Source organism: Trichomycterus rosablanca, chromosome 4 (genome assembly GCF_030014385.1).
Source record: "Trichomycterus rosablanca isolate fTriRos1 chromosome 4, fTriRos1.hap1, whole genome shotgun sequence".
Taxonomy (NCBI): Eukaryota; Metazoa; Chordata; class Actinopteri; order Siluriformes; family Trichomycteridae; genus Trichomycterus; species Trichomycterus rosablanca.
In genome coordinates, this window is record NC_085991.1 from 46,823,029 (window position 1) to 46,847,465 (window position 24,437).

Genomic DNA, 24,437 nt, shown 5'->3' on the forward strand with positions numbered 1-24,437 from the left:
ACTCAGGTTAATCTGAGTCACTCAGTAATGTGATCCGGTTCACTTGGGTCACTTGGGTCAGTTGAGTCACTTGTACTGACATTCTGATTGCGATTGATTTACTGCATTAAAATGCATCCAAATATCTCTTGTGTTCTGTGCTCTCATCTTCTGTAAATAAATCCTTCTCTCTTCATTCTCCTGGCACCTCACACTTCTCTTATCAGTGACAAGTTGACCAGTGACAAGTTGACAAGTCAGCCACATAACGAACACCAGAGTGTTTAACCGCTTGTTTATTGGATATTTAACTTATTACTTAGATTCACAGACTGGAGTGAAGTCGGTTCGGCCAAATCAGGTGTTTCCAGTGAGTCGGCTGACTCGCTTTGTGTACTTAGCAGCAGCCAGTCAGACTCATAGGATCCGGGTTAATTGAGATTTCAGACTCGTGATTCCTGATTCAGTACAAAGATTCGAATCATTAACCCGGGTGATTCAGGAACCGCCCAGCTCTAGTACTGAACAGTCTAATTTGCAGCATTTCTCTCCCATTGATAAAAATACGGAACAAAGCGTCCAGTATCAGTTCAATACGGAACACCACGTTTAGTCTCCAAATAAAGAACAATTCTGTATTTTACGGGATGGTTGGTAACCCTAGTTTGACTGTCTCTTATATAGTCAGTGAGATAAAACACAGCACCAAAGCTTCATCAGTCCCGCACATTCCTGCTGGTTTAATACAAGTCCAGTGTTACAAAAGTCAAACAAGCTTCAAAGCCTCGGTATCAAATGTTCCGTCTCTAATAAACAATGTTTTGTCCATTTTGTGTTAATTATTTCAGCTAGTTGGCCGCTTTTGTTTTTCTTGTGAGAATACTTTAGATGTTTAGAAGAGCGGACGGTAGATAGAGATGCACAGGCCACGTCTAAACATCTGCACAAACTATCTAAGAACTTCCCACAAGAAAAACAAAAGTGGGTCAACTGGAGTAAATGATTTCCACAAACTAGACAAAGCATTGTTTAGCGTTACCATCACAAACTACGTTCACTTCACCCCTGAGAAAAGTGTTTTTTGGTAAAAGTGTTTCAGCTCTTGTAAATTTGTTTTTGTATTTGTTGTAAATTAGTTTTTGTTTTTTTGTAATTTTGTTTTCTAAAATGTTAATTTGTTTTGCACTTCTCGGCCACCGTATTATACCCCTGGTTTGGAATTGTATGTCCAACACGCTCATGGTTAAGTGTCCACGTACCTTATGTAGTGTATCATAGTGGATTGTTTTACACACTTTGGTAAGATTCATGACAGGGACGGTAGTTACTCATTAGTTCACAAGTTCAATGTCAAACACAGTCATGGACAATTTTATATCTCCAGTTCACCTCACTTGCACGTCTTTGGACTGTGGGAGGAAACCGGAGCTCCCAGGGGAAACCCACACAGACACAGGGAGAACATGCAAACTCCACACAGAAAGGACCCGGACCGCTCCACCTGGGGATCGAACCCAGGAGGGGACAGTGCTGCCCACCAAGCCACCGTGCTGCCCTAAGTCCCATAAAGAAATAGACGGTGTGGCAGTGGCCTGCACTGAACACTGACCTCAACATCAAGCCTATATAACACTTTTGGGACTAAACTAAAATGTTAATTGCAAGACCTTCTCGCTCAGTGTCCGACCTCACCAACAATCTTATGATTAAACCGCACAAATCATTAAAAACGCAGTCCAAAATGTTTTGGAAAGCCCTTCAAGAGTAAATGTCATTATAGCCACAAAAAAGTGGAGGCTACACAGACGTGATTGGCTGGGAAAGAGGGGGTGTGATGGCCAAATAGCCGAGCTATTCAGAGGTGCACTTGTCAGCCCTCAATACTGGTCACCACCTCGAATACAAAGCATTTGGTGTAAAGACTGTACCAGAAAATAAATTAAATTAAAATATATATTTGGAATTCGATTTCTATTTTAGTAAAACTATTGAACCAAGACTGCGTCTTAAACAATGTTTAATAAAAAAACATATCTGTAATCACAATTTACCCAAATTGTTTCATTAAACTTAAGAATATTTTCACACAGTTAAAGCATTATGCATGGGAAAAACTGAACCAAACATAAAAAAATAACAGTTAACACCACGGGCTGCACGATGGGTTCGATCCCCAGGCGGGGCGATCTGGGTCCTTTCTATGTGGAGTTTGCATGTTCTCCCCGTGTCTGCGTGGGATTCCTCTGGGAGCTCCGGTTTCCTCCCACAGTCCAAAAGCATGCAGTCAGGTTATTTGGAGACACTGAATTGCCCTATAAGTGAATGGGTGTGTGTATGTGTGTCTGCCCTGCGATGGAGTGGCGCCCCGATCAGGGTGTTACTGTGTGCCTTGCGTACATTAAAAAGCTGAGATAGGCTCCAGCACCCCCCCCCCCCCCCCCCCCCCCAATTGGATAAGCGGTTAAGAAAGTGAGTGAGTGAGTTTACACCACTGTAAAATACACTGGTGGTAGCATCAGTTTGTCAGCAGAAAGGTTAAACAAAATGCAACCAAGAATAAATAAATAAAACCACACAGAGCAGCCAGATTTAATACAAATTAGGAAGTTTATTATTTGTTTTTCAAGTTCATAGAAAGGATTAACCTGCACCAACAACAAACCTTCTCAATTTATTATTAGTATTAGCATTTAGGTCTGAAAGTAAATGATAAAGCTGCATGTTTGGTGTTTATAAGGCACAACATAGTCAGGTTAAAGGTGATGATTATCTTAGGAGACCACTTTGGAGGGAACCCGAAGCAATATTCTTTCAGGAGAACAAACCGCTGGGCGTTTGTATTGATCTAAGCACCTCTGTGATCTCTTGATGTGATTTAGGAGCATTTATGATTTACAGAGTGGAGTGAATGTAAATCCTTTTTACACAATAAACACAATTAACGTTTCAGGTAAACATTGTACTCGGTCAGAATTACAGCAGTCAGACAGATCATCAAGCAATATAAACAAATCACACAGTAACACAAAATATAAAGACAGTGAGTAGTTTTCTTAAAAACAAAAACCCTAAATTAACAACATGATCTAATTCTACAATAATACTGAATTAGAGGAAATTAAAAGCCTAGCCAAAGTTAGTTCTGTAATAAGTGTGTGCCTATAAGGTTGGGCCAGAAAGTACTGGTGGCTGTGTCCCAAATACATTCAGTTAGAAAGCTCATTAATCTGAATCCATTTTGGCCACACACATATAGAGGTCTAGAGATATGAAACACCACTATTAAAAAACTACATTCCCTAAACTGGTGTTTTAATAACATTCCCGGAGAGCACTGCTTCTCCAACGTTTTTAATTGTCCAGGGTGTCATCCATCTGTACACAAGTCCCACTGTTCCCCAGTGTTACTGGTTTCTCTGATGGGTTACAGAATCATACCCACATACCATGCCATTATGACCGGTGCAGATAATCAGGCAGTCTCTGCACCTCATCAGTGTCAATTCACCGCAGCTTGCTGGGAGAGCTCTTTAAATACTGGGTTCATTGGCCTCCTCGCTGTAGGGTCAGTTAATTGTGCTGTATGATGTTCATGCCTATCTGAAACCTGCGCATGGTCTCCCTAAGCCACTCATAGAAGAGTGTCAACCTGGTTTAATGTAAAGCAGCTTTGTTCTGTTTGCTTTACGATACATACAATAAAACTGAGCTGAACAGAATAAAATATTTTTTTATTGACATTATTTAGTAGAAGGTGGGTAACATGGTACATGCTGGGAGAAGGGGTGTTACTAATTAACAGATTATGAAAAACCACCAAAAAAGTTGAAAGAATTGTGTCATAATGGACTTTGAACGCCTGATGGACAGTGAATCTATCATTACCATAAAGTCGCTGGTAAATAAACTACATGTAAAAATTATCATAAATAACTCATAAAATTCTCTTTCAATAAATTTCACTGGATATTTAACCTTGTGCTCCAATACACACCGATCAGCCATAACATTAAAACCACCTCCTTGTTTCCACACTCACTGTCCATTTTATCAGCTCCACTTACCATATAGAAGCACTTTGTAGTTCTACAACTACTGACTGTAATTCATCTGTTTCTCTGCATACTTTGTAAGCCCCCTTTTCACCCTGTTCTTCAATGGTCAGGACCCCCACAGGACCACCACAGAGCAGGTATTATTTAGGTGGTGGATCATTCTCAGCACTGAAATTACACTGACATGGTGGTGGTGTGTTAGTGTGTGTTGTGCTGGTATGAGTGGATCAGACACAGCAGCGCTGCTGGAGTTTTTAAACACCTCACTATCACTGCTGGACTGAGAATAGTCCACCTACCAAAAATATCCAGCCAACAGCGCCCCGTGGGCAGCAACCTGTAACCATTGATAAAAGTCTTGAAGATGACCAACTCAAACAGCATCTATAGGTGAGCGATCGTCTCTGACTTTACATCTACATGGTGGACCAACTAGGTAGGAGTGTCTAATAGAGTGGACAGTGAGTGGACACGGTATTTAAAAACTCCAACAAACTCCACCACCATGCCAGTGTCACTGCAGTGCTGAGAATGATCCACCACCTAAATAATACCTGCTCTGTGGTGGTCTCATGGGGGTCCTGACCATTAAAAAACAGGGTGGACTACAGTCAGTAATTGTAGAACTACAAAGTGCTTCTATATGGTAAGTGGAGCTGATAAAATGAACAGTTTTAATGTTATGGCTGATCGGTGTAAAGGAAGGCGAGTGCTGATCATATAATACTAACACATTTCTTTTTGTTTTATTTAAAATTTAACATCTATTTAATTAGTGCATTTAGCTTTAACAGACTGCTAGCTTCTGACTGTATAAAATACTGAACGCTAGCTCTGGTCATGCCATTTATGTTCATGTTGCTGTTCTACATGACTGTCGCTCTAAGCCTTTTTGACATGGCATGAAACCCACTGATATGTTTAGTATTAAACAGTTGACCAATGATGGTCAGTTATCGTTGCACCGTTCTTGCCATCCAATAACCCCTTCTGACCAATTACAAAAATGTAGCTTTTAAGAAATATTTGTTGTTGTTGACTTCATGAAAATTGCTGTATGCATGTAGCATGTGAGTTTGGGGTTACATTAGGTCGCAGAAGTGGACTGGAAGCTTTTCTCAACCACAGAAATTATCTCCTCTCGCACCATTTGGTGAGTGCCATCAGGTGGCACAGTAATCTGTGGCACATCGTGCTGCATCAGGGTGAGGGTGCCAGATATCCCTGATGCGTCCCCTAATGTAGGAAAGCCTCCGCGTTGCTCGCCGGTCTGCATGCTCTGACCCTTGCTGATGCTGGAGTGTGAGGAGCTGTGAACGACCTGAACCGGCTCGACGTTCTGCACTCGGTCGCTCTTGACAATCCGAACGCTGCTGGAGATGCCACCCTGAGCCTGAGAGACACCGGAGATGCCCTGCAACGAGGCTGAGCCGCCCTGCACCACCTGTAAGTTGGTCTGTCCATGCTGTAGGCCCAGCCTACGAAGGGTGTTCTGGTCTGTGATTGCCATGTTGGTGCCAGCGTTTTCCAACAGGATCACGTTGCTCTCCTGGAGGCCCAGCATTGGTCCGGTCGCCAGGAGCAGAGTGGGTTGAGGCTGCGGCTCTACCATGTACACCGGGGCGGAGGAAAGGTAGACGGTCGGCTGCTGAAGAAGCAGGGTTTGCATATGGGAGCCTGATGATGATGCGCCGCTGCTGGTCTGTCCGTAGTCTGCAGTAGTTATCTGGGTGGTGGACGCGGAGCCGGAGGCAGAAGCTGAGATGGAGGCGGAGCTTTTGGCCACACCTTCTGCTTTAACCCCCTCTCGATAGCCGGATGAGACCGTTTGTGAAAGCTCAGAGGTGGATTTGACTTCATGGTCAAAGCTGGAGCCGGAGCAGAGCTTGGCCAGCGTCTTGAACTGAGGCCCGAGGTCGTCGAGGAAGGCCAGGCTGTTTTCCTCCTCCTGCATGTCGTCACAAATGTTCTCCAAGGTGCCTGAGGGAGAGTTACGGCCTTCATACTCGTACTGCAACAATAAGTCGTCTTCAGCTTGCTGCTGCTTCATGTATGCCACCTTCTGCAATAAAACAGGATGTCAGAGGGTCTGTTAGTGAGCCGCCTTGATGCCTAATACCTACCTGGGCAGCTGCCTCAGTAGAGAGGATTCTAATAAGACATCAACTTATGAGACAGGTTATTTAGACACACTACTTCACTACGTCACTGCAGTTTTAGCTTACTAAGCTAACACAGTTAGCCTCAGCCCATTCCATTCAATGGGCTAAGGCAACACAACCTGCCAACATTCCAGCTAACATCTCCCTCCGTGTACCAAAAACTGTTAGACTGTCCCTGATGAGCCCAAATTTACAAATAAACGACAGTTGTACACCTTTATACAAATTAAAAGTCAATGAGAATTTATTTACATTTGAAAAGAACTTCATCCACCATGTTTGTCATTTTTGTAAGAAAGGTTGTGCTGCACTGAATGCTGGGATTGCCTTCACTGCTAAGGAAGCATTAGACGCTCCCCTGTTATTCAGTCAGATTATCACTCAGAATGAAGCGTAGGATGGCGTAAAATGCGTCTATGTAGAGAGAACAGTAGGTTTCGAACAGACCCAGAGTGTGCCATGCTAATTCTTATGCCATTATGCCATCTTAAAGGGAACCACTTGACTTTTTTGAATACCGGACCATAACAGGCAAATCAAGGGTCATTTAAAATTGAGTATCATGTATATTGTCGTGATGTAGAACACAACTGCTCAGTGATTTGCTAATAAAGCACAGAGGCGGAGCTCAAGACAAACATGAATTCCGTAAACCAAGCACCGCCTAGTCACTACTGTTGAACCCCTGAGCAAGGCCTTTGACCCTCAAGTGCTTAAACTGTATCTGGTCATACTTCTTGATCATATTGGATAAAAAAACGTCCGCTAAATGCTAAAAAAGTTTGAATTTGAACCTATTTTTAAATAAAAAAAAATTAATTATTTCTGGATAAAATATTTAAATGATTTTAAAAAGCTTAAAGATTTTTTAAACTGGGTTTACGTTGAACAAGAAAAATAGATTTGAGAGAATTCTTTAGCATGCACTAAATTAAATCAAAATTGGTTGATATTAAGCACACAAGTAGAGGTTTACTATATAGCCAAAAGTATTTGGACACCTGACCATGAGCTTGTTGGACGTCCCATCTCAAAAACAAACTGCATTTAAATGTCATCACCTCTATGTGATCTATTAGGCTATAACATCAGCCACCCTTCTGAGAAGGCTTTTTACAAGAGTTTGACCTATGTCTGTGCGGATTTGTGCCCATTTAGTCAAAAGGTCGCAGCATTTGTTTGGCTGGGCACTGATGGTGGTTGAGAAAGCCTTAATTGATGTTCCAGTTCATTCCAGAGCTGTTCAGTGGTGCTGAGGTCTGGGCTCTGTGCAGGACACTGGAGTTTCTTTATTTTCTATTTATTTATGCATTTTCTCCCATTATCTCTCAATTCAGCAGTCAATTTATCTTCCGCTGCTGTGGATCCCTGATTGCAGTCGGGGTGGGTATATTGCTGCTCACGCCTCCTCCGACCCGTGCGCAGTCCTTAGCGGAACCCTTTTTTACCCATGCATTCTGCACAGGCGCATCTCTATCTGCCAATCAGGGTCCTTACACAGCATTTGAAGACCACACCCACATAGTCCGGTCATCCCGCCCTAGCAGAAACGTGTCTGCTGCAGGCACTGCCAATTATGCCCGCTAGATGGCGCCCAGCCGACCGGTGGCAATGCCGAGAGTTTCAAACTGGGCGCCAACACTGTAGTTTCTTTAAACTGAGATTTACTTCATGTCTTTATAGAGCTTGTTTTGTGCACATGGGTACAATCATGCTGGAACAGGAAAAAGCCTCCCCTTATGTCAGAAGCATATCATTTTCTTTATATAATTACACCTTTTAGCAATGGTTGTGGCTGAAGGACAAGAATTCAAAAATTAAACGTGGTGTCACAACACTTTTGTCCACACAGTGTACTTACGTACTGCTGTGTTGTGTTGATGTAGAAGATTTCTCTGGTTATACAATGTTTGACAGAAGGTTTGACACTTTGATTCAAACGAAACTAGTTTATCTTGCCAGTTGACACGAAAACAGCTTCATTAAACAAACAAAGAATCTTGCTTTACAAGCTTGTATAAGGTTCACTAATCTTTCTGTAAACATTCATAAAAAGGAGATAAAAGCAGGTGGTTCAAGGTTTTTTATCCACCCTTTTTGTGCATTACCTAAAACGTGTTTGGATTTGTGTCCTGCTAGAGAATCCAGATCACATTTAGAATCGTGGCTGAGACAACAAGATGTTTTTACTTTAAAAAAATCTGGTACTTTATGATATCCATGATGCCAATAATCCTAAAAGGTACCCAGACCTTTAATAAGAAGCAGTCGCAAAATCTCACAGATCTTCCACCATATCTAACAGTGGGGATTATGTCCTTATCTTATAACAGTAGGATTAAGGTTGTCTTCTATACATCTCTTAGGTTTGAGGTCCTTTTTCTGGCACACCTTTTAAATAGTTTGTTGGTGTGTAGATGTAGAAGCTTGGTGACCCCAAAAGGCTTTAATTTATTGCAAATCTCAGTGAACTTTGTCTCCTAACCATCCTCCTCACTGTGTGTATCAGAATCAGAATCAAAATCAGAATCAGATTTATTGACCAAGTATGTGGATACACACAAGGAATTTGTTTCCGGCTGATGGTATCTCTCTAGTAATAATACAGTGTACAAGCAATGTATACATTAAACATTAAACACAAAAAACCCCACAAAATTATACAAACTATAAGATTATATACACGCAAGATATACGTGTATATATACTATTTACGAATATATACGTGTATATATACGTATATATATCTACAGGGGTTGGACAAAATAACTGAAACACCTGGTTTTAGACCACAATAATTTATTAGTATGGTGTAGGGCCTCCTTTTGCGGCCAATACAGCGTCAATTCGTCTTGGAAATGACATATACAAGTCCTGCACAGTGGTCAGAGGGATTTTAAGCCATTCTTCTTGCAGGATAGTGGCCAGGTCACTACGTGATGCTGGTGGAGGAAAACGTTTCCTGACTCGCTTCTCCAAAACACCCCAAAGTGGCTCAATAATATTTAGATCTGGTGACTGTGCAGGCCATGGGAGATGTTCAACTTCACTTTCATGTTCATCAAACCAATCTTTCACCAGTCTTGCTGTGTGTATTGGTGCATTGTTATCCTGATACACGGCACCGCCATTGGATGCACCGTAACTCTCCCGGATGTGGGGAAAACAGTAAAGGTGGACTCATCAGAGAACAATACATGTTTCACATTGTCCACAGCCCAAGATTTGCGCTCCTTGCACCATTGAAACCGACGTTTGGCATTGGCACGAGTGACCAAAGGTTTGGCTATAGCAGCCCGGCCGTGTATATTGACCCTGTGGAGCTCCCGACGGACAGTTCTGGTGGAAACAGGAGAGTTGAGGTGCACATTTAATTCTGCCGTGATTTGGGCAGCCGTGGTTTTATGTTTTTTGGATACAATCCGGGTTAGCACCCGAACATCCCTTTCAGACAGCTTCCTCTTGCGTCCACAGTTAATCCTGTTGGATGTGGTTTGTCCTTCTTGGTGGTATGCTGACATTACCCTGGATACCGTGGCTCTTGATACATCACAAAGACTTGCTGTCTTGGTCACAGATGCGCCAGCAAGACGTCCACCAACAATTTGTCCTCTTTTGAACTCTGGTATGTCACCCATAATGTTGTGTGCATTGCAATATTTTGAGCAAAACTGTGCTCTTACCCTGCTAATTGAACCTTCACACTCTGCTCTTACTGGTGCAATGTGCAATTAATGAAGATTGGCCACCAGACTGGTCCAATTTAGCCATGAAACCTCCCACACTAAAATGACAGGTGTTTCAGTTATTTTGTACAACCCCTGTATATATATATAATGATATACGTGTAAAGGTAAATACTCTTTTACAACTCAGAATATTTTCATTTTTAAGGTGTTTTATAGGCTGATTTGCAAAAATCAACAAGACAAAAGACTTACTAGACAAAAGTATTGGGATGCCCCTTCACCTACATACAGGTGATTTGTTTTTAATGTTAGATGCCCAATAAGCTCATGGTCAGGTGTCTAAATACTTTTGGCCATATAGTGTACTTTACTGATACATAATGGGGCATACAAGTTTTAAAGAGAGCCAAACCTTGTCTACAAATACTCGAATACTCTGAAGGGAAACATTTTGGTGTTATTGTTAATTCTTTGTGTTTTTTCATTGCTGAATAAAATGCTTTTATTTTTATAGTTGAATGAACTTAAGACAGAAGACTTTATATTTGTTACAGCACTGGTGAATGATGGAATTTCCCATGAGCTGAGAGGTTAGTCATCTTTGTATTGTCTGACACAAAGAAATTCCACTGCTGAACTTCCCTTCCCTCTCTTAATCCTCCAACACCACAGTTCACCAGCATCGTTCTTAACTCGCTTAGAAGAAATCCTAAAGAAGTCTAAAACTTAAAACACTGTTGTGTTTTGGAGAATGATTTTAGAATTATAATAATTTTATAGGCATTTTGAGCTTTCCACACCACATGTAATAGCCGGTTGAAGTCCACTCCACAGCTCTATTGTTTTCTTTTACACAGGAGCACTCCCCCACACACAGACACACACAGCTATGCTGTACTCAAGTAGAGTTTCCAACCGTCCGGGAGTTTCCTGCCGACTCTGTTAATGCTCCTTTGTTTCCGAGAATTAAGAAAATACACCTTGTCTGAGATTTGTTTGGAAAATTGTGATTATTTCACAAAAGCTTGCTGGTTTAATAAAAACCTAAAAGACACAACTGTAAATTTCATCATTCATCATTTCATTTTAATGTTTTACCACTGCTTTATTCTGGTCAGAGTCGTTGTGAGCCCTGAACACACCCATACTAATATATGACATGGTATAATTTTGTATTCTGCATGTGTCCTGTGTACAGATGTAGAAAATGTACCAACCTTTGAGTAGTAGCTTCCTAGGAAGGCCTCGGACAGCGCAAGCCCGTCGTTTTGATTCCAGAATTCAGAATGTCCCCCGATTAAAGTGCCGCCGTGCTCACCATGAACGTATTCGCCGCCATACATTCCCCCAAAGCCATGGTTTTCCTTTTTCTGGTACTCTTGAGTTTCCCATCCCGACTTTTTTATGACATCTTCTCGAGATTCCCACGCACTGTCCCATTTTCCACTGCCCAGAAGGTCTTTATGTTCAGCAAACTGCAGCGCTCCTAATGACTGCACAGGCATAGGAACACAGTTAGTTAGTCTGGACTAAAACACAAAACTTGCAGACTGTAAACGTAATCTTAAGGTATTCTGTCAGCGACAGTTATCTAAACGTTTATGAACAAAATAAATAATTTAAAAATGAATGCTGGTAAAACGGTTAAAACACGCTAGCACACCAGAGCTGACATCTTGTACTCGCTGGTTTAAATTTCAGTTCTGATCAGTTCTCAGGCTGGGCGCCAATACGAACAATGATTGGCTGTTGTTCAGGGAGGGTGGCATAGGGGATAGGCTGATTGATAGCCCCTGCACAGAGACGAGGGATAATGTGATCAGGGTGGGGCTCTCTGTAAGCAAAGCTGATCCACATATGAACTCGCCTCGTTCAGGTGAAAAGATGCAGTCGGCGCCGCTCAAATGGCGCAGCGGTAAAAACACATGCTGGAACCAGAGCTGGGATCTCAAATACATCGTATTGAGTCTCAGCTCTGCCTGCCGTCTGGGCTGAGCGGCCACATGAACAACGATTGGCCTGTTGTTCAGACAGAGGTGGAATATTAAAAAAAGCCAGACAGGGACTCTATCATAAGTAATGCAATTACGACCTCTGCTGGCTGATTGATGGTGCCTGCACAGAGATGAGAAAAGAGTGCTGATCAGGGTGTGTCTCTCCGTACACAATGCTGATCCGCATTGCACTCGTCAAAGTGTAGGTGATAAGATGCATACGGCTGCTGCCCACATGTCGGAGGGGGCATGGGTTCGCTTAGTTCTCGTCAATCAGAGCGTGGATCGGCATTGGTGGAGAGGAAGCATGACGCAATCGGGCAATTGGACGCGCTAAAGGGGAGAAAAAGCAGAGAAAAATATAACAATATATATATATATTGTTATATACTGTATATGCTCCACACACTACCTTATCCTCTCCTTGGCCTTCAGTGTGGTAGGTTATGAGCTGCTGTTTATGGTCGAAGGGAAAAGCCTTGAAAGCACCGACTCCTGCAGCTCCTCCACACATACAGAACAGCAGCAGCAGAGGAATCACTGAGAACACATAAAACACTTTTACTGCCTGAAGTACACGCACAGTGATGTGAAATTGTAATAGCTACATGCTACTGCACGCTTTGTGCATTTCTCGTCCTGATTTTACCTCACTGAACACCTCTGGGGTGAGTTAAAATGTAAATTGTGAGCCAGGCCAAGCCTACTTTTGACTGCATGGGCACAAAATCCCTCAGAAGCCAAACCTTTTTAATCACGACATGCTCATGATAATGATCAGTTTTTTATATAATTTTGGGTATACAGAGTTCTGATTTGATCACAGCTGCTTGTCTGGGATCTGCCTGGGTTTTACAGTATTAATAGAGCATGAATCCAACCCTGTCAGGGTGCCAGTAAATTGCATTACACACTCACCAATTCTCACCTAGGGATAATATTTCACATGTACCGACTTGTTGGGAGGCTGGAACAAACCCGAATATCTGAAGTAAACCCACTTGGACATGGGAAGAACCAAACTGGATTGTAGGTGGAGGTGAGAACTAAACCAGAGGTCCCCAACCACCGGGTACCAGTCCGTGGGTAATTTATTATACTATATAATATACTATACTAATATACTAATAATAAAAATAAAAGCTATAAAAATAAATAATGGCAATAATTATAATAGTATTAGCAATAACAACAACAATATTAATAATACATATGGCCGGTATTAAAACAACATTTTAATAAGTATTAATAATATGATTTAAAAATAATATCTGTGCATTTTAAGCAATGTGCTAGAAATTGTGTTTACCAAACCGGCTTTATCTAATTACAGTTACAAAACTAAGTTTAATCTTGGTTATTATTACGCGCATATCATGTCTGTAATATCTGAGGTTTCAGGTTAGAAATGTGCAGGAAAGCAACACATACTAATGCCTAGTTCACACTACACGATTTTTGCCCTGATTTTTGCTCGGTGACTGGTCGGTAGTAGATTTGCCGGCTCTGAAGAAATATATCTAGAATGTCAAATATCTGGATCTGAGTTGCCCGACTGGCAATGAGTGCTATATCGAACAGCCAATGAGAACGCAAGACACGGTGTGAGGGGAAATGCAGGAGGGAGTGTAAACAGGTGGGACAGGGGCATAGTATAGTTTATATCAGAATACATCGGCACACACACAAGCTTTACAGTATTTCTGACCTTATCGTTCTCTACAAAACATCATCGCTGCATTGCAAAAAATATTTATTAACCTCCAACTCACTATAAAACAAACAATCCCTGCTGTTCATGTAGCCCAATCCACTCAGATTCATTTATTTATTGTACTTGATTTTACGCTGTATATTACCGCACAAACTTTGATCGCTCGGTACTTGCTGACATGCATTTTTGGACGTGGTATCATTAAACCCCTCGTCACTTCTAACGTTTGTTTTCGTCACAAAACATAGTTTGGGAGACCAGAGAAGCTCGCCTGCGATTCCAGTTGGTGATAGATGGTGTAGTATGAAACCCCCGATCGCCGATCAGGTAGTGTGAAAGCCACACCGACTTGAAAGACTCCTGATTACAAGAGATCCAGTCGTGTAGTGTGAACTGTACAGCGACCTGACGACTTGGAAAATCGTGTAGTGTGAACTTGGCATAACAGTCTTGGTTAAAATGTTGGTGAATAATAAAGTTAGAAAATAATTGTATTTGCATGCGAAACGGTCTGAAGAATAAGTGTCACCTTTTTCTCTCACTCCACTTTTAAACAGATAAAACAGGTAGAATTTTAAAGAAACTATGACTAAAAGCATCATGCAGCTTTGCTCAAGTTTTCACATATACGTTACAGATATGACAGTCTTCTTCTTCTTTCTCTGCCTTTGTCCCTTTCGGTTGCGGGGTCGGCTGGATCATGATCCGCATTGATTTGGCACAATTGACAGTGAAACCCTAATACTGACCATCCAACATAGCCAATCAGTTGATCAGCTGGGTCTTAAGTGATATACAAAACATAAAGCAGACACTCACATAGGAGAAGCAACAATCCCAGCAGCATGGCTAATATTCCAATTCCTCCAAATACAGAGCCTTTGTTGACCAGCCTCTGGGGGTTGCACAGCCGCTCCTTGGTGCAGGTACACACAACAACCTGCAGGTTCTGAGCGCAGGACTTTCCTTGCTGGTCCTCCACTACTAGACCCACTGTGTAATGTCCAGGCCACGGGACATTCGGGTTGCGCAGAATCACTGTCGTTCCTGAAAAGAACGATAAATGAATCAGTCATGAGTTTCACAAACTGCACTTTAATATAAATTAAAAGCTGTAGGATATTCAAACATTCAGCTCATCACTGTGGAACATCAGTCTCTGGAACATAAATCTGGCTGCAGGAAACTTCACTTGTCTTGTCAGGTATAACATTAACATTATGACCACCTTCCTAATATTGTGTTGGTCCCCCATTTGCTGCCAAAACAGCCCTGACCCATCGAGGCATGGACTCCACTAGACCCCTGAAGGTGTGCTGTGGTATCTGACCAAGATGTCAGCAGCAGATCCTTTAACTCCTGTATGTTGTGAGGTGGGGCCTCCATGGATTGAACTTGTTTGTCCAGCACATCCCACAGATGCTTGATTGGATTGAGATCTGGGGAATTTGGAGGCCAAGTCAACACCTCAAACTTGTTGTGCTCCTCAAACCATTCCTGAACCAGGGCGCATTATCCTACTGAAAGAGGCCACAGCCATAAGGGAATACTGTTTCCATGAAAGGGTGAACATGGTCTGCAACAATGCTTAGGTAGGTGGTACGTGTCAAAGTAACGTCCACATGGATGGCAGGACCCAAGGTTTCCCAGCAGAACATTGTCCAAAGCATCACACTGCCTCCGGCCATCCACGTGATGTAAAAGAAAACATGATTCATCAGACCAGGGACCAGGCCACCTTCTTCCATTGCTCCGTGGTCCAGTTCTGATGCTCACATGCCCATTGTTGACGCTTTCGATGGTGGACAGGGGTCAGCATGGGCACCCTGACTGGTCTGCGGCTATACAGCCCCATACTCAACAAACTGTGCTGCACTGTGTATTCTGACACCTTTCTATCAGAACCAGCATTAACTTCTTCAGCAATTTGAGCTACAGTAGCTCGTCTGCTGGACCACACGGGCCAGCCTTCTCTCCCCACGCGCCTCCCAGTCATGCACAAGATCAAGTGTGGACTAGACGGAAACTGAAAAACCCTAGATTACATGACAGTCCCACTGTCAGTGTAAGATCATATAGATATAATCAAATTATAATACACATTCCAAAGTAATAATAATACAGTGTACTAAACATTAATGTTACCATTGATTTGCTCAACGTCCCACTTCTGCTTGGTGTTATTGCTGAGCACTTTAAATGTAAAAGGTTCTGCATTAGGGTAATGATCCACATCTTTAGCCGTCACGTACACTACGTTGTCGCCATCGCATATAGTTTGGCTTGGGCTGGTCAGGACGGGACAGTGGTCGTTATGATCCTCCACTTGAATTGCAATAGTGCCGGTCGCAGTTTTGGCTGGAAAATCTACAGAAACGGATGGGACATACAAAAATATATACATTATATTAGTACACGTGGTGTAAGCATTTTATTTTTTTGGCTAATTATAGAACTAATGCTGACCAAATAAGACTTGTTAAGATATGTCAACAAGTTGTAATGGGACGGGTTGTGCAGCTCAGTGCCTGCAAGAATTGAAAATGAACAAAATACACAAGGTAGAACTATAGTGCGGCTACAAAACCACAAACAAAAGAGGTCATGTAAAAATGGCCAAAATAATGGAAAACATCCACAGCCTGCGACGGAGAAGGTGGATAGAAAAGGGACAGCACAGGAATGAAAACTGGTTGTCATAATATGGCAAGGTGTTCAGAGCGCCTGCGACCACCAAAGAGTACAAAGAAAAAAAAACCCAGAACAAGCCGGGGACGGCAATGCACAAGCGGCACCGCACCCCACCTCACCAGCTGTTGCAGCCTGCACTCAGTGTGGGTCTTAACATGGCGTTACCAGGAAAAAATAAAAGATTGTTGGCATCTGCACCGGCAGAAAACCTGTCCGGATCGAGTCTGGTCTCATGGTTTTGAGAGAAAGAAAGTTGCTAACAGAGGAGCTGGTAACTCAGTGAGGGAGAAACCAGGATAAATAGAAATACTTTCACTTGAAGCAAATTAATGCTCAATGAGGCTCCTGTGACTGTCAGTTAAAAGGAACCAATAATCATCTGCACCGTCATGCCTCCTCTGCTAACTGTAAATGACAGTGCAGATGGGCATGATCATGTAGCTGTGCCCACCCCGCCGATCTCCTGTTACACAAGTATGCAATCTGAGATACTTTTTTCCTTTTTACCTCTTTTTTCCCCCAGTCTAGTCGTGTCCAATTACCCTGATTGCGTCCTCTATACTGATTCGACCCTTCACCGCTGACTGAGGACGCCTCTCAACTGACGTACTCTGGTACGTACAGTCAGTACATACTGCATTTTTCACCTGCACGAGTCGAGTTCATACACTTGACGAGCACTGTGTACGGAGGGCCACACCCCCATCAGCATTATTCCTCAGCCCTGTGCAGGCGGCATCAGTCAGCCAGCAGGGGCCGCAGTCGCACCAGTTATGAGGACCTATAATCCGACTTTCTTACCCCTAACCCTGAACAACAGCCAATCGTTGCTCATGCAGCTGCCCAGCCTAGTCGGAAAGGCAGAGCTGAGATTCGATACTATGTTTACGAAACCCCAACTCTGGTGAGCTAGCGTACTTTACCGCTGCGCCACCTGAGCGACGCAATCTGGGATACTTGAACTACCCCGGTAAAAAGTATGTTGCAAATATACATTGTGTTTCTACATTGAAGTAAAACTGTAATAGCAATTATGTCTTTATTTTTATGTTAAATACGATTTGGTTTTATATTTACAACATGCAGGCATTGCTCTGGTGCGTCCACACTACCTGCTGCTCTACTATGGTACTATGGTGTCCATTTTATGCATCATGTTTTATATGTTGCCAGTCACCCTTTTTCATCGTCCATGTAATTTTAGATGTTATATACAGTCCCCTCTACAATTTTTGGCAACACATGTAAAAATTAGTAAAAAGGGTTGCAAGAACTTTAACCTAAAGCCTAAATATTGTAACAAGTCGACAGATTGCCACTTTCACCAGTTAAAGAAAGCGCAGGTGGACATGCTGGTAAACTACCACACTCGTGAGAGGTAACGCAGCAACTGGAGCTTAGTGCTATAAAACAGTGTCTGTAGCTCAGGGTGGAACTGGGTCTCCAAGGGTGCCAATAACTGTGAAAATGTAAGCACACAGGTAACCTGTATTTATGGGATTTCAGTAGGACAATGTCTGAGACCCTTGATATTTATACTGAGGGTAGAGAGGACCTCTAACGTCAAACTCACCATTGGTGATGCAGAGTATTTTAGCGTAATACGTCCCATTGACCAGGAATGTGGACTCACGGTCCGGATACTTATTAAGCCTGATCTCGGCTGTTTTCTCATCAATGCTCAACCAGTTGTCGAAATCTTGTCCTTTAACATACCTACAAAGATAAAATAATACCTTTAAAAAAAGCTTATTAACAATTAGTCCTAACATTAAATCAGGGTGTTTTATAAACCAGTCAAATCATGTTGGACAGTGAAATAAATCAGACAAACACTATATGACCAAAAGTATGTGGACACTAATACTAATTATTGAGTATTATATCTTTTTAATAAGGGAGATGCTTTTCTGAATGTCCAGGTACACAAATTTGGTCTAAAGAGAAGTCTGAACACCTTTGAGTTGAATTGGAACACTGAATTTGAGCCAGGCCTTTTTGCTCAGTGCCTGAGCTTATAAATGCTTTTTTTGACTCAGGCACAAATTCCTTTAGACTTACACAAACAGGTTAAAACAAGTGAACAGGGGCGAAGCGGGATATTCCGCTAGCACACCAGCGTGGAGATTCTGAACACCTCGGTTCGAATCTCGGCTTTGCCACCAGTCGGCTGGGCGCCATCTAGCGAGCACAATTGGCAGTGCCTGAAGCAGACACAAATTGGCCACTGTGTCTGCTAGGTGGGCTGACCGGACTAACTGGGTGGGGTCTTCAAAGGCTGTGTAAGGACCCTGGTCGCCTGTGCAGTAAGCATTGGTGAAAAGATGGAGTCCGCTAAGAACTGCGCGAGGGTCGGAAGAGGCGTGAGCAGCAATATAACCTTCCCAGCAGCAGAAGACAAACTAACTATGCTAAATCAAGAGAGAAAAAAGAGAAAATGCATAAATAAATAAAAAACCATTTAAAATTGGAAAAGTTGTTTTGCTTGTGTTATAAATTAAATTCATTCCATATTAAGAAGAGGCAAACCATATATTTTTCAAGAGGTGTAAACCACAGGCCCTTCTGCCCAATGTGTGGTTTCATACACGTGAAAGCTGCTTTTCAGTAGCACCAAATTGTATGAAATTCAAAAATTTGTCAATTTATATTCAAAGATTTAACTTTTTATCTAGATTGTTATGCTTTTTATATAATTTGTAATAAAAAGCACTGAACTAAATTTGAGAAATGCAATATAGAAGCACGTTCAGACAGACTTGTAGCCTACACTGTATACACAGGGTTTTAGTTATCAGTGGGATGTAAATGAGACGTGAAACTGAAAACCGTTTCCTGTCGATCAGAAAATCACAAACATAAATTCTAAGGAACAGCAAGATAAGAGACAGAGCAACAACCAAACAACAGTCCAGTAAAAGAGGGAGGTGTAATCATTTCCTTTTACACAGCAGGTAGTCCTGATAAAAGAATCTGATTATCTGATAACAGCACGGTTTTCTTTTACCACACATGTATCACTTTGTTATAAAAACACACTATATGGACAAAGGTATTGGGACACCCCTATCTAATTTTTGAATTCATGTGTTTCCACCACAACAATTGCTAACAAATGTAATAAATCAACAATAAGTTTAGGGAAGGCCCTTTCCTGTTCCAGCATGACTGTACCCCTGTGCACAAAACAAGCTCTATACAGACATGAAGAAAAGCTCGATTTAAAGAAACTGCACTGGCCTACACAGAGCCCTGACAACACAGAGAAGAACATACAGGTTTTGTCTTGTATTTTTATCTACAATAAGTGCCTAATCTTAAGATTAAAATAATGGTGGGTCTCTTACTATCTACAAACTTTGGGCACGAGGTGTAACTATACCATGGACAGGACACCAGTCCATCACTGGGCACCACACTCAACCAATTGTTTAATCACTCATATCTACTGTAACATTCAAAACAGCCGATTCACATTTTGCATGTTTCGGGTATTTGGGGAAGAAAATAGGGGGAAACTGAAGGTTTTTGGAGGAAGAAAGCAGATTATTTTAAGAACTATTTAACTTTACATTATTAAGACAAGCTCCTTTTATGCCCTTCACAATCGTCTAATGTATACAGTATAGAAGCAAAATTAGAATGTTCTACACGTTTAATATAAAAATACAAAAAAAGAAAAGACGTACAGTGATACCTCGATTTAGCGCACCTCCATTTAACGGATTTCGGATTTAACAGACGAAATCTGGAAAACCAAATGCCAGGTACAGAAGCGTACCAAGACCAGTAGTTCAGTAATTGTCTGCTAGCCTTTCTGTTTACATGAGTGATAGGCTTTATTTTGTCGGAAGGTTCGCTTTGTTCTCTGTGTTTTATGCTTCATTTTTCTAGTTCTAGTAATTAGTTATTCACCCGTTATGCAAATTTACAGACCATTGCTCCCCCCTTTTAGTCTGTTAAATCAAGGTTACACTGTATACTCATTCTATGCTCCATAAAATTGAAGAATTACTTGTTTCCGATAGATTAACCACCCCGTGTACAAGATATTCTTTGTTACAATAGAATAAACATGTTATTGAAAACAACCCTGAACGCCAGTGGTCAGATTTACCTGACGCCAGTAGCAGTTAGACCTGTATCGCTGTCTATGGCTGTGTAGGTGGCGACAACCTTCCTCAGGTTAATAGTGGACTTGTCCTCAGATATGGAGACGACTTTGACACTGGGTTGGAAACGAGGACCTTCAGGCACATTTACCACGTTGACCTTGATGGGGTAGCTTTTAGCCTCTTTGACCACCACAGATGAGTGATATTTCGCTTTGTTAGAAACCACCACTTTCAGATTGGCAATTTTCTGCTGCTCGTAGTCAAGTTCCTGTCATACACAGAACAAAAACACATGCTAAAGATATTAGGAAAACATTTTAGCAGTACCTAAACTATATGAACATATTATTCCTTCTAAACCAAGCTTATCAGATGGTACTAAGCACAGGGTTGCCAGGTCCAGCTAAAATACCAGCCCAAAGTCTGACTAAAACCTGTCTCTCAAAAATCTAAGGTGTGGCTCAGTGGTAACACACACGCTAGAACACCAGAGCTGGGCTCTCGAATACATTGTATCGAATCTCAGCTCTGCCTACCGGCTGGGCTGAGCAGCCACATGAACAATGATTGGCTTGTTGTTCATATAGGAGTGGGATATTAAAAGCGAGATTGGGACTCGCTCATAATTAATGCAATTACGACCTCTGCTGGCTGATTGATGGCGCCTGCACAGAGATGGGAAAAGAGTGCTGTCAGGGTGTGTCTCTCCGTACACAGTGCTGATCTGCATTGCACTCGTCAAAGTGTTGGTGACAAAATGCATACGGGTGCTGCCCACATGTCGGAGGGGACGTGGGTTAGCTTCGTTTTCCTCAATCGGAGTGGGGATCAGCATAGGTGGAGAAGAAGCATGACACAATCGGGCAATTGGACACGCTAAAAGGGAGAAAAAGGGGAGAAAATGCATAAATATATATATATATATAAATCTAAAGTGTCACAGATGTCTGAAGAGAACAGAGTATAAATGAAAAAAAAAACAGTGTACTACTTTTACATTTTCAGTTAATCTTACGTTGTTTTTATATTGTAATTTATACCTTTTGTTAATCATTTTGTTTACAATTGTACAGTATTATTATTACTGCTGTCATTTTATCATTATTACATTAAAATATTCTAATATTATTATAATATTTCATAGTAATTTCAGATCCCTGTCAAGAACATTTAATAGTAACACAATTAACACTGAAAAACTAAATTTGACTTGCACCCACTCTTTTCTGTTCATTCCTCTCCTGTACTCTCCCCTCTGATCCTCTTTGTCTGTTAACAATTTGTCTTTCCTTCGTTTGATTTCTGACTACAATTTCAGGTTACACGAGGAGCTACTCTGAACTTTTACGTTAAATCTTCTTTTGTTCTGTCATGACTTTTCAGGACTGCTTTCCAAAAGTTTTTTTTTTTTTAATGATCTATTTTTTCCCACTTTTCCCCCCCTAATTTTTATCCCTATTCTAGTCGTGTCCAATTACCCTGATTGTGTCCTCCATACTGATTCGACCCTTTTTGCCGCTGACTGAGGATGCCACTCAACTGACTTGCGCCCCCTCTGGCACGCAATCAGTACAGCCTGCATTTTTCACCTGCACGAGCCGAGTTCATACACCGAGAGACACTGCGCACGGAGGGTCACACCCCCCTCAATGTTATTCCTCAGCCCTGTGCAGGCGCCGTCAGTCAACCAGCAGGGGCCGCAGTCGCACCAGTTATGAGGACCTATGCTCCGACTCTACCCCTAAGCCCCTGAACAACAGCCAAACGTTGCCCAACCCAGTCGGAAAGGTAGAGCTGAGTTTCGATACGATGCATCTAGAAACCCAACTCTGGTGCGCTAGCGTACTTTACCGCTGCGCCACCTGAGCAGCCCTGCTTTCCAAACTTATAGTTTAACCTCCTTGCTGTGCCACTTTCATTTGATTTGAGTTTTGATTAAGAACTATTTACAGCCTTAAAAAGCTTTTTTATTCCTCATGTTCCTCAGCAGGTGCCAGTAAATACACTTCTTTTCATTTTGTACTGTCTGTAATGAAAGCTTTTAAAGTAGCCCAAAAAATCAAACCCCACGACCTTAGAATTTTTTACCTGTGACTGTATTTTCAAACAACCCCAATTTAGTAGGAAAACCACCTGGCAACTTCAACTTAGGGTTCAGGATATCATTCATTTTTGGAGAAAATATGTTTTCACTGCCCCTATGGGTGTACTGTATTTACTTGTCCTTATTTACTTCCACTTTTGATTCTAACCCTTTGGAATTTACTTTTTTTCCTCCTCCCTCCATCATGTGTCATTTACAATCACATGAGGATGAATAAGGGTGTGTCAGTTGTGAAATATAAGAAACAAAAATGAAGTTCCAGCAGTTGTTTCTTTGCTACTAAAGCTGATTGGTCAATTGCACTTTTTTTTTTTTTTTTAATAAGTACCTAATTTCCAACTATTAATAACAGAAAAAGAACAGTTGCAGAAGTGACACGGTCCCTTATAAATGTATCTAAACCTTTGATTGGCAAGAAAATAAATCTATTATTAGTTAAGCCTTGTGTTTGACTGGCCTCCTGTCCAGGGTATTCATGTGTTGAGCACAAACCTGCCACAGGCCTGACCTGTCACAAATTCAGCCCTCTCTGTGCTCCCAGAGCATGTTTAGTGTGTAGGTGCCACGCCCATGTCTCTGGGAGCACATGCTGGAGGTGGTTTGTTTTTAGTCTCAATGATTAGTCTTCATGAATGTTCAATGAAGCTAATGATCCACAGCTGCTCCTTGTTTCAGGTGTAATGCTTAGGGCATTTAAAGGAGCAGCTGTGGATCCTTCAGTGGAGCCTATTATGGTTTTCATGTTCATGTAGTGGTTTTGCTATTCATGAATTATGCTTGTTATCATTCCAATTTATTTGCTCGTGCTTAAAAGTCTGGTTTGGTTTAGTCTAGTTCATGTTTAGCATTGTTCATTGTGTGTGTTAAGATAAGCATTAGCATTTAGCTTAGTATTTAGCATAGGTCATGTGTCTTGTCTTGTGCAAACCTGTCTTGTGTCTTTTGTTAATATTAAACGTTTTGTTATTTGTTTGTCTCTGCGTGTGTCTGCCCCCCTCTTGTCACACCATAGCCCATTCGTTACATGACCAGGATAAAGCAGTTAATAAAATAAAATAAAATAGAAATAATACTAAGAAATTCAAACTCAGGTAAATGTTTTAAAGAATTCACTTTTTTACTGTGACTGTTTTGCTGATTAAATGATTCAAACTGCAAAACTGTATTAAATTTAAGAAAAATACAAAATAAAAGTGCTTTTTTACTCATGGCCTTGGACTTTTGGACCCCACTGTAGTTTGAAAAGTTTAGGTTTGTTTGTTAGGGGGTTTGGACCCTGAATCTCTTAAAAGCTGCTGTATTAAGGCTCTCTAGAAATAAATTAGACTTGTTGTAACTCGAGTCCTCAATAGAGAAGCTGATAAATGCCTAAACAGTATTTTAGACAGGTAAAAGTTTGGGTCTTGTACTAAGCGCTTTATTTAAGAAATAAAAGCTATTATGTTGACTACCTTACCTTGACAACCATCAGGATACCCTCATTGGTTTCGGGGTTCGTGGTAATATTGAAGTAACCGGCCTCATTCCCAGAGACGATGGTATAAACAGCCTCCCAGTTTTCTGTGTGGATAAGATCGGCGTCTGTGGTCTTGATCCGGAGAATTTCCACGTTTGCTCTGTTTTCTGTCACTTTGGCTTCATACTGCAAACACACACAGGTTTTAATGCTTGTTATGACAGTCTTTTGTAACAGTGTATTCATTGTTTATGCCTTTTCTCCCCTTTTTCTCCCTTCTAGCCCGTCCAATTGCCCGATTGCTTCATGCTTCCTCTCCACCAATGCTGATCCCCGCTCTGATTGAGGGCACGTGGGCAGCAGTCGTATGCATCTTGTCACCTACACTTGTCGGATCAGCGGATCAGCACTGTGTACGGAGAGACACACCCTGACAGCACTCTTTTCCCGTCTCTGTACAGGCGCCATCAATCAGCCA

At 41.7% G+C, this 24,437-nt stretch overlaps 1 protein-coding gene across 1 annotated transcript in view; it reads right to left on the reverse strand.

Moving 5' to 3' along the window:
• Positions 1 to 4,694: 4,694 nt before the first annotated feature.
• Positions 4,695 to 24,437, reverse strand: part of LOC134311748 (desmoglein-2-like protein) — a 35,224-nt gene continuing 15,481 nt past the window's right edge. Inside the window, exons 7-14 of the mRNA XM_062993410.1 lie at positions 23,960 to 24,145; positions 20,402 to 20,667; positions 17,858 to 18,000; positions 15,739 to 15,960; positions 14,413 to 14,640; positions 12,292 to 12,419; positions 11,103 to 11,378; positions 4,695 to 6,096 (exon numbers count right to left, since the gene is read on the reverse strand). Of these exons, the coding sequence (XP_062849480.1) occupies positions 5,122 to 6,096; positions 11,103 to 11,378; positions 12,292 to 12,419; positions 14,413 to 14,640; positions 15,739 to 15,960; positions 17,858 to 18,000; positions 20,402 to 20,667; positions 23,960 to 24,145 (2,424 nt within the window). The 3' untranslated portion in view covers positions 4,695 to 5,121. The remainder of the gene's footprint in view (positions 6,097 to 11,102; positions 11,379 to 12,291; positions 12,420 to 14,412; positions 14,641 to 15,738; positions 15,961 to 17,857; positions 18,001 to 20,401; positions 20,668 to 23,959; positions 24,146 to 24,437) is intronic.